This window comes from Engraulis encrasicolus, chromosome 6 (assembly GCF_034702125.1).
Source record: "Engraulis encrasicolus isolate BLACKSEA-1 chromosome 6, IST_EnEncr_1.0, whole genome shotgun sequence".
Classification (NCBI taxonomy): domain Eukaryota; kingdom Metazoa; phylum Chordata; class Actinopteri; order Clupeiformes; family Engraulidae; genus Engraulis; species Engraulis encrasicolus.
This window is the reverse complement of record NC_085862.1, coordinates 32,317,206-32,328,434: the sequence shown is the minus strand read 5'-3', so window position 1 is coordinate 32,328,434 and position 11,229 is coordinate 32,317,206. Positions and strand designations below refer to the sequence as shown.

General features: G+C 46.8%; 1 protein-coding gene across 1 annotated transcript in view; it reads right to left on the bottom strand.

Moving 5' to 3' along the window:
- Positions 1-2,758: 2,758 nt before the first annotated feature.
- Positions 2,759-11,229, bottom strand: part of sh3rf1 (SH3 domain containing ring finger 1) — a 92,231-nt gene continuing 83,760 nt past the window's right edge. The window contains exons 10-12 of the mRNA XM_063201303.1: positions 9,942-10,444; positions 6,328-6,671; positions 2,759-3,774 (exon numbers count right to left, since the gene is read on the bottom strand). Coding sequence (XP_063057373.1) covers positions 3,606-3,774; positions 6,328-6,671; positions 9,942-10,444 — 1,016 coding nt within the window. The 3' untranslated portion in view covers positions 2,759-3,605. The remainder of the gene's footprint in view (positions 3,775-6,327; positions 6,672-9,941; positions 10,445-11,229) is intronic.

Here is an 11,229-nt window from a genome sequence, read left to right as displayed (position 1 = left end):
CTTTAAATTGTTGCCGACAGTCCGTATCCGATCCAAACCTGGGCCCAAACCCATCACTATTGAGGACCATCAAGACAGTTGCAAATTGCGTGTCCCTGGTGTCAAATAGTCCCTCGGAAACATGAGAGGAGCGAGAGTACCACTTCAGATGCTGCCTACAGGGTTGTCCCTTCCTAAATGACCTGCCTGTCACGGGCCCTGAAGGAGCAGAGATACTCCCTCACAGGTTAAGTGGCATGAGGGATAGCATCCACTTTGACTCACAAGAGAGGACATGGAGAAAAGAGCAGAGAGGAGAGAGAGACACACGAATAGATACAGGTATGGGAGAAGAGAGAGAAAGCAAGAAATGGAAATCGAGAGAAAATAAGAGTATGTGTGAGTGTGTGTGTGAGAGAGAGAGAGAGAGAGAGAGAGAGAAAGAGAGAGAGAGAGAGAGAGAGAGAGAGAGAGAGAGAGAGAGAGAGAGAGAGAGCGACAGCAAGGGGTGAATGTGTAACTCATTTTAGGGCCATCAGTCCTGCTCGGCTAAGCCTGATGGCGTATGGCAGTAATCCACCCAGCCTGCAATTCTGCGTCTGATAAGTGAAGGTGAGTCGAGCCTGCAGAGACAGAGAACATTGTGCAATGTGCAACACAGGCACTTTTTCCAAATCAACTGCTGTCTTTTTTTTTTTAAGATTTGGCGAGTAAGGGGCGAAATTGAACTGCCATTGAGTATGGGATGCTTCATTGAAGAGGAGAGGAAAAGAGAAGAGAGGAGAGGAAAAGAGAAGAGGGGGAAAGGGCGAAATGGGTAGCGGATGATGGTTGTAATTTTTGGGATGAATGGAAACAATGATACCCAGGGGGAGCTGAGGCTTTCTCCATCCCATTAGCATCAAATGAGTACAAATTGTGCTTCATCACAAAGACAAAAGGAAGGTCAAAAAAAAGAAAATTAAAAATCAATGCAACAGGAGGAACTTTGTAAAAGTAAAGTACCCAAAGCCATCTATGGAACAGAAAACACATACATCATATTCAAGTCTAAGGGGACACCTCATTAAACAGGAACACACGCACACGCGCACGCGCACGCACACATGCATCCATCCACACACACACAGAAATGGCCACAAGTCTTGAGAGCACCGATGAAATGAAAACGGATAAAATGGAAACGGATGAAATGGAAACGGATGAAATGAAAATGGATATAATCCTGATGGTGAAATGGCACAGCAAGACGCCAAATACAGAGTTGTAGTGTGTTATGTGGTCGGTGTGCCTGCTCTGTGTGGTGCCAGGCCGGTGGCTGCTGAGGGTGGCATGGCAGCCAGGGCACTGTGCCCGTGCGCTGCTCCACTCTTCTCTGGTGGTTTCCCAGGCGATGAGTGCTGGTGAGGCCCCGAGCGCTCTGTGCCACACACACACAACGCTCGCACACACAAACGCACGAACGAACGAACAAACGCATATCTCTGGCCATGTCTGAGGTTAGGCTGACATCTTTCACACGCACGCACACACACATACACAGCTTGGTTTTGACGTCTGAGAAATAAAGACACACAGTGTCTCCAACACCACATTAATCTTTTCTCTAAATGCTCTAAAACACATACAAACACTCACATACATACTCACATACACACAAAAACACACACGCAAGGAAATATAAATATGCACAGACTTGCAGTCTCTGTCTGATTATTATTGTGTGATTGTGTCCATGGCTCATGTCTCGCTACACAAGCAGAGGAGCCACTTCAGATAAGGTTACAAAAAAAACAAAACAATAAAAAACAAGGGAGCAGCTTTTCAAAGAGATAAAAAAATGAATCTGAAATAACAGAACAGCTAGTATCTTCTGATTTAAGAGACCTATGGAGTGTTTTTATCTTGCTATTTTACATGATCACCACCCCACAACCCAACACCATAACACCAACCACTAAATCACCCAAAACAAGACATCTACAGCAGACAATAGTTTCAGATTATTCCTAATCGTTCAATTTTTTTTCCTCGTCTTTCTGGAGCAACTGGCCATTTTCCATCACGCCGTTCCTTTCATGCAGTCTCACAGCTGACCAAATCTCTTTGAACAGCACTTTGGCTACCTAGTCTGCACTGACCAGTGCACTGATCAGTAGGGCTGCACGATATCAGAAAAAAATCGATACTCGATAACAGCATGCAATACCTTGATAATATTTAAACAATATTTAGAAATACAGCCAAGTGTTTTTCATGTCACTAATTTGTCGCTGTGTGCAGTACACAGGTTTGATCATGGCGGGCTTCTCACGTATTTGTTGACATTCAGCTAGTGATTGGACATCACAAAAACAATGACTTGTTATCGATAATTAAGTTATTTTCGCGATACACATATCGCCACTCTTGATATCGCAATTTCGAAACATTTTCGATATATTGTGCAGCCCTACTGACCAGCGCTGCAACACATTTGCTGTGTCTCAGATGATGCACTTGTGCACTTCGGGCACTATGTTTCAGTGCGTAATTAATACACCATACACACTAAAACATGAAGACTGAAGTGCACAAGTGCACCATTTGAGACTCAGAAATTGAGACTCTCAGATGCTCTCAACAACCAAGAATTTATTCCCCACACTCTGCATATTATTTATTGAAGTGAATAAAAGACTGTGCCTGTCTGAGACTCCTTCCCATTTTTGTAAGTCAAAAACTCCCTCTGAAACAACCAAATCAACTAAAGGCAAATAAATCATCCAGAAAGAAAACCTTGTAAGATGTGCTTACTGAATGACCGGTTCTTTATTGGCATTGAGACTTCCCAGGACCTTCTTCAGCCACTTCTTGTGCAAAGAGGAAACAGCTGACCGTGATGAGCAATTACCCAATCAGGTCAGCCGAGGACCTGCAGGCAGCCAATCGCAGATCACGCCTTTGATGGTACTTCAGCGTAAAAGTCAGCATTAAAAACAAAACAAAAACAAAAACAGGCATCCCTCCGTACCAGTCAACCAGTCAACTATTCTGCACTACCCCAACCAAAACCACATAATAAAAAATAAGTTAAAATTTCATATTTCCAGACATGAACATGTTTCCATAATTTCATTTTCAGTTTTGTTCCTGTGACTCATATTTATCTTTGTTTACTTATATACAATAAAGTGAGACAGTACAAGGCACACATTTAAAGACCTCTGAAATGTTACTTATCGTTAAATAAAAGCGATAAAATAAAAGAGAGAGAGATGTCTAGCCCTAACACATGACTGACTATAATAGTGCTCTTCACCGGTGTATGCTTAGCCAGTGCTACCACTAATTCCTCTGCTTGCTACTGTACGTGTCTGTGCTCTTGTCCTTAGCGATCCACTGTCCTTTCCTCCATTGTGCTGTGGAGGCTGGGTCCTTGCCTCCTTAAAACCAACTCCCACTAAGCATCTGTGGGGTCCAGTCCAAGAGTTCAACCCCTCTTGTGATGGCGGTCCAAGCTGGCTGGTTTAAGACAACAGCAGTGTGAGTGTGTAGCTTATTCCATCCAGGTGAACTTCCATGACGTTGCGGGTTGTCTCAAGTTTGAGTGAGCTCCACTCCGAGGCTGCAGATGGCGCCAGTGATCATATGATGTCCACGAAGCTGCCGGGGAACAGGCCGGTGCGGCCGTTGCGTTGCAGCGTGCCCTTGAACCAGCCGTCCTCGCGCTTGCGGTGCACGAAGACGATGTCCCCCTCCTTCAGCTCCAGCTCTGCCTCACTCTGGGGAGGGTAGGACACCACCACTCGGTACCTGCAGGGGTGAGGAGAGAGAGACGGGGCAACTCAGGGTTAGGTCAACATTACACTGTTATAACCCAGCCGTGGCTTAGTCGGCTGGGCACTGGCTAGTTCGATTCCCGACCCGGGTCATTTCCCGATCTCTCCCCAGTCTTTCTCTCTCTCTCTCCCACCCATTTCCTATCTCACTCTTCACTGTCCTGTCTAAATAAAGTTGAGAAGCCAATGAAAAATATTTTCTTTAAAAACACATTACACTGGCATAGGGCCACGACTCAATATCTAACCTTCCATCCTCTCTTTTTGCTTGTGGCCTTGTGATGTGAGGCAAGACGTAATTGACGATAGACTCACAAGCGTGCAATTCAAACTCACAAGCATGCAAAGGTCAAAGGTCTTTTTCTCATTCGCAATCGTGATGTTGAATGGGGAAAAGTCATCCAAAAGTGTTTGTGCCTAGGTTGGCGGCAGGAGAATTGTAACGGAGGCAGGAAGTCAATGAAACACAAGGCCACAAGCAAAAGGGGAAGACAAAGAGGTTAAACATTGAGTTGGAGCCATTACATCAGTTATACGAGGCTGACGGGGTGAGGAGAGGGGGCATCTCAAGGTCACACCAACATCATGTGTATGGGCTGAACTTTATCACCAACACAGTATCACTTCTCAATGATGTCGTACAAACGGGCTGTGGATATATGAGGAGCACATCATATCATGGTATGTGTAATGTGATGTGACGTTATGTGACAGCCGACTTTCCGCTACGACCAAAGAATGACAAACTACGCAGACAGATCCATATCAAAGACGGCACAGCCCAGAAGTCATCGTGTGCAGATGGCAGAAGTTATAAAGCTTGATAATAAATTCAACATCTGTGTGAGGAGATAAAGTTTCACACATAAACCAGCATCTCCAGAGCGCAGTAGTAGCTCGATCCAGAGACACTCCCAGAGTGCAGTAAACCCTTGGCAGATATATTAGGACTGCTTGTGATAGGCGGTCACAGGGGTCACAGACAGAGACATAAACTACATTTAGTCACCTTGCTAAAATAATCCAGAGATTAACTTGACTGCCCCTAAATTCTCTCTTCATGACGCTCTCCACCTTCTGTGGAATCGTCTAACTACTCGTTTAGTTGGGTAGATCATATGATGACACCCCTTTAGGAAATGTACCTTATCATGTCAATAGTGGAATGCTAAGGAGAGGATGTAGGGGGAAAATATCAACCACGCCCCAAAATGGTAGGATATATACAGTGGTGCTCATATGTTTACATATGTACACAAAAGTATAGTGCATTTGTAACTCAAAGTCCCCATGACATCAGTGGTCCATGACCATGTTTCACAGAAGGGATGGTGTAACTTTCATCATAGGCTCCGATGACTGTTCTCCAAATGGTACTGTTAATAGTGGCTGAAAAAAGTTCCATATTGATATCATTTTTCCAAATGACTGTCACAGGCATTCTGATGCTTCTCACTATGCTATTTGGTGTATCATATGCAAAATAACATGTTTGCATTTTTGTAGTAATGGCTTTCTCCTGGCAACCCCCGACAGCCCATCTTTCCTCAAGTGCCTCTTTGCTGTACAGTTTAAAACATTTTTTCATGTTGTCCTATATTTCACCTGAAGTTATTTTTTGGTTGTCCTATGCCTCCTGAACAATTTCCCTTGCAATGATCATTGCAATGCAATGATTCCCTTGCCCAATGGCTTGATTCCAACCAAACTCCCTCATATTGCATTTCTGAATTGAAATTCCAACAGTGACAACATGACAATATTTCGACAAAGCCAAATCAACCCGTCATTAGCTTCAGAAAGAATAAAATGAAGGTTTTTGAGCGACCATCTCACTCTCCTGATCTCAACATCATTCAGGGGAAACCTCAAATGTGAGGTTCCAGCAAGACACCCAAAGATATTATAGGAAACAACCATTTTGCCAGGAAGAATGTGCTGTTTTGTCATCTGAGAACATTAAGAGCCTTATCCACAACTACCACAAACAATTTAGAGCGGTCCCTGATGTTAAACAGGGCCATATTCAGCAGCAGAAACTAGGGTATGTAAACTTTTGAACAGGGTCATTTGGGTAGTTTGGGTTGTGATCATGCTTTTGAAAGAGTAAACACAGAAGATTGTTAATAAATGTCTCAAGCCAGTCACTAGCAATGAGTGAAAAAAAAAGGTTTTGTGTAATCCTTCATATTTTGTGAGAAATCACAGAGAAAGCGTATATTCTGCTGGGGTATGTAAACATATGAGCACCACTGTATAGTCATGTTTAGGTAAGGAATTTGTGATCTCAATAGAGAGCCTACAGTAAGTCATACTCCTCCATGGGATTCAATATTGAAATAACAACCAATGGGAGTCAATGGAAACACCTTTTTTGACAGCTATTTTTTTGGATGGATGGACATGACTTTGGCTATCTGTAGTTGGGGTGTCGTACCTCTCCAAGAAAAATGACTTGAGTGACTATTTTAGCAAGGTGACTATTTCACAAATAAATTTATATAGGTCTATGGATAGGGTATCGTACCTCTCGCAGACGATTGGCCGAGAGTCGTGCTGGGCGTGCAGGGAGGAGCAGGGCTGGCGTGGGGGAGGGGCGATGGGCACAACAATGCCATCCTGGCACTGGCTCTTGCGGTGGGAGGAGGAGATAGCGTCCGAGCCCGACGTGGAGGGCTCCGAGTCGGACACAGTGGAGCGGCTACCGTTGGCACCCCCGCAGGCGGCCATGATGTCACACATTGTTCCGGAAGCCCCCTGGGGCGTGTCTATGGTGACAGCTTGCTCCGCCTCCAGCGTGGGGGAGGATGGGGGAGAAGGGCGGAGCTTCTTCTTATTGGATAGCAGCTTGAGAAGGCCCTTCTTCTCCCTCTGTAAATGGTTACAAATAAAACATCAAAAACACAACCAGCGTTATGTCGGGGACTTCTGTTGGGACCTAACTGAGAAGTAATGCTATTTGTGGGCTATGCTAATTTTAACTTTTAATGATATCAGCTTAGATATCAAATTTAGGTGTGTTGGCTGGCTTAGGTCTGTGTGTGTGTGTGTGTGTGTGTGTGTGTGTGTGTGTGTGTGTGTGTGTGTGTGTGTGTGTGTGTGTGTGTGTGTGTGTGTGTGTGTGTGTGTGTGTGTGTGTGTGTGTGTGTGTGTGTGTGTGTGTGTGTGTGCGCGCATGTGTGTGGTTAATGATTCTCCACCCCAACTCTCACAGCCTGTCTCACTCGGTAACTTAATTTGTGCCACCTCTGTCCCTGACAAGAGAGCGCTCTGTGCGTGTGAATCAGGCCCTAAGCATGAGCATGTGACAACTGAAGACTCTTGCACCGCCACTGCCTCTGGAGCGAGAGAAAAAAAAAACAAGCTACTCCCAACACCTGCACTTTGGCACTCCAAACAGGAACAGAAGGCGACACACGTGACACAACATCAAAACATTTTAGCTACGGGGCATATCTTTGATCCGCACAGAGTAAAAAGTCATGACCCCTGTGTATTTATTTCCTCTGATTATGTGGAAGCGGAGACTAGAGTGACACCCTGGATAGATACGGGAGGAGTCACCTTTAGCAGGCATGATGCCTGACGACTGCTTCTAAAGTTATTCTGTATCTGGGTGTCCTTCAAGTCTTCATCCACCCCCCCCCCAGACCCCCACTCCAACCCAGTTAGGGAAGGATTATAAGGACAGTCTGAGACATGACTGGCGAGAGAGAGAGAGAGAGAGAGAGAGAGAGAGAGAGAGAGAGAGAGAGAGAGAGAGAGAGAGAGAGAAAGAGAGAAGGAGAGAGAGAGAGAGAGAGAGAGAGAGAGAGGGGGAGGTAGAGGTAGAGGGAGAGGGAGAGGGAGAGGGAGAGAGAGAGAGAGAGAGAGAGAGAGAGAGAGAGACACACACACACACACTGTGTACACAAACACGAGACGCGAGACACATGCACACACACAGACACACGCGCACACACACAGAGACACATACGCACACAGATATCCACACACAGGGCTTTGATGTCCTTAGGGCAAAGTCATCTGTGGAGGTTGTCTCTCTGTGCCCGTCCCTGAGCCACTTAAGAATATTCCAGCTCATTTAGCCCAGCACTTCACCAGCACACCACACACCCTGCACAACTCCGCTCAGATCTACTCTGCTCTGCTCAGGGCAGCAAACCAGTCGTGTCCCAATCAAGACACTACTCATCATCATCATCATCATCATCTCAGCGGGATTTTTGGGAGGACCACAATGATGAAGCAAATGATTATTGGAGCTAGCGGAAGGGGTGTGTGTGTGTGTCTGTGCGTGTGTTTAGTTTAACACTAGTTTAAAAACACACCATTTAGTTTAACACTAGTTTAAAAAAACACCATTGTGAGGACTACAACCCGACCTTTCACGTTTGCTGTGAGGACATTTGTGGTTGTGCGGAAATTTTGATTGCTCCGTTTGATTTGCCATTAAACATGTTTTTCTAGGTTGTTGTTGTTGAAAAAACTAATTGTAAAAACATTTGCTTACTGACAGATTAGGGTTTGTTTTGGTCAGGGCACAATTTCATATCAACGGAAGGTCCTCACAAAGATGCAAATACAGGTGTGTGTGTCTGTGCGTGTGTGTCTGTGCGCGTGCGTCTGTGCGCGTGCGTCTGTGCGCGTGCGTCTGTGCGCGTGCGCCTGTGCGCGTGCGTCTGTGCGCGTGCGTCTGCGTCTGTGCGTGTGTGTCTGTGCGCGTGCGTCTGTGCGCGTGCGTCTGCGCGTCTGCGCGCGTGCGTCTGCGCGTCTGCGTGCGTCTGCGTCTGCGCGCGCGTCTGCGCGTCTGCGTCTGCGCGTGTGCGTCTGCGCGTGTGCGTGCGTGTGCGTCTGTGCGTGCGTGTGCGTCTGTGCGTGCGTGTGCGTGTGCGTCTGTGCGTGCGTGTGCGTGTGCCTGTGCGTCTGTGCGTGCGTGTGTCTGTGCGTCTGTGCGTCTGTGCGTGCGTCTGTGCGTGCGTCTGTGCGTGCGTGTGTCTGTGCGTGTGTCTGCGTCTGTGCGTGTGTCTGCGTCTGTGCGTGTGTCTGCGTCTGTGCGTGTGTCTGCGTCTGTGCGTGTGTCTGCGTCTGCGTCTGTACTGGAGTAAGGTAGTGTGTGTTGTTGAGATGCGTGAGCGAGCAGTCTACCAGCCCCCTGCGACTCTCTCTTCCCTTTCTCTCTCACACAACAAAAATTAACTTCTAGTTTAAAAAAACGTATTTCCCTAACCTCAACAGTCTTGCACACAGCTAGGCATTTTTACTCTCTAAATTCATAAAATAATCTGCATTTGTACAGCAGAAGTAAACAAACAGTCACTGACAGCACAATGCTGTTGCATAGTGCAGCATGATGGTGCAGCATACCGCCATTCTCAAACTGCATCATAAGCACTCTACACCAGTCCTATCTGTGCCCAGTAATGGCAAGCCAACACAACTTTGACTGCATGTCATGCTTCTCAGTATTTCTATGCATGTGACAAATGGACCTCCTCGAATCCTAATGTGAAGCAGATACCAAGTTCCAAATGGTTTTGAAGTTAATCAGATGAGAGTGATGCGATTCAAAATGAATTAGGCCTACAAGGCCTACAAAATTGATTTTGGCTTTGGTTTCAAAATGTGTTTTGGCCTGCTAGGCTTTTGTCAGACCGAAAACACAAACGCATATTTAGTGTAGCCCAAAACATTTAAAATAGCAACACTCTTGAGGGCCTCGAAGCTGCTTCACTTTGAACGATTTCATAACTTCACCGAGGAGCACCAGGAGAAGAAGAGAACACCTCGCAGCACTCCAAATACCGGCTTGTTTTTCCAATGACCCACAAAACCCTCGTAGTGGTGATGTTTGTTCTTTCCCATCCTTCAATCATTTTGACGAAAAACAATTTGGTCTACAGATTACAGCCTTTTGTGGACTTGGTGAACAGCAACAATATTCTCAAAAGATTTGTTACATTAGCCCTTTAGACTGACCTTTGTTGGTTTAACTGGTGCTGCTGTCTATACTCCCCCCCCCCTCTGAAGAGTAACTCCCTGTGTGTATGTGTGTCTTTGTGATTGTTCACAAAGCTCCACATAGCCAACAGGCAGTAAACTTTTTATGTTATCATTCAAGACAAAGTTGCAGACACTCACCTTCCCGTCCTTGTCCATGCGGCAGGCCAGGGCACTGCTGTTGACACTAGAGGGCGCCGCACCAGACGCCGCCGAGGCGGCAGCAGTAGCGCCGAGCGCCATGATCGGTCCACTTCCCAGGGGCCCGGCCAGCACCGCCACAGGCCTTAGGCTGCCGTCCGCCTCCAGGGAGGCCGCGCTGACGTTGGGAGGGGTGAGGGAAGCGGCGGCGCAGCCCAGAGCCACAGAGGAGGCGGCAGGCCGGGGGCAGGTGGAAGAGGAAGAGGGGGCGGGGGATGGGGACGCTCCGTTACTACTACCAGCGGCTACAGCAGCAGCAGCGGCGGCGGCAGCAGCGGCGGCCGCGGAGGAGGCAGAGGCTATGGTGAGGGGCTGGGGGCACACGGCCAGGTGGGGGTGGGGGTGGCCGTGGCCGTGGGGGTGAGGCAGGAAGGCGATGGCCTGCTGCTGCGACTGGATGGGCGTCACCGCTGCTGTGGGCCGGTCCTGACTGTGGCATGCAGCTAGGGGAGAAGAGGGGACATGGGAGGGAGATACTGGTTACACACTTTTAATCGGTACCTGATTACTGGAATAGGGACAGTAAAATCATAGCATGTAACAGTCTGCAACATTACATACTTCCACTATATTTTAGGGTTAGGTATATACAGCGTAATTGCATAATATTAGATATTGATACAATGTTGACACTACTACTCTACTCTACTACTTCATTGATCCAGAGGGAAATCACGGGGTTGGGGTGGGGGGTTGAAGAGGAAAATCATGAGGTGATTGGCATGTTAAAAAGGAGAGAGTGGGATTATTTGAATCAACCGACCGCTGAGTGGCTGGATTACAGGAATGCATTCTGAACTTGAAATACTTGTATCGACAACCTGTCAACAAATCTCTAGTGCAAATGCACCAAATCAATGAATACCAAGGGGACCAGGGGACCGTAGATAGAAATTAATCCGAGGCCAACTCTGTACAATGCATCACACATTTAATGATAGAATTGCGCACATTGCTCTACTTAATAATTTAATAAATTGCAAGCGCTGTCGTTACCCTATCTGCTAAGCGAGCAAGGACATGCACACTGAGACAGTCATCGACATACAGACCAAGTCACTACAAAAACCTCATAACTGAATAACTGTAGACGACCAAGCAGGCGACGAGAAAATGTCACTGCTGCTGCCTGGCTCACACAAATGTCTTTTGTGATTGGTGACTTTGATAGAAGAACAGGGGCCCCAGCGCACCAGGCGTTGCATAAGAGAATTACTGAACACTGCTG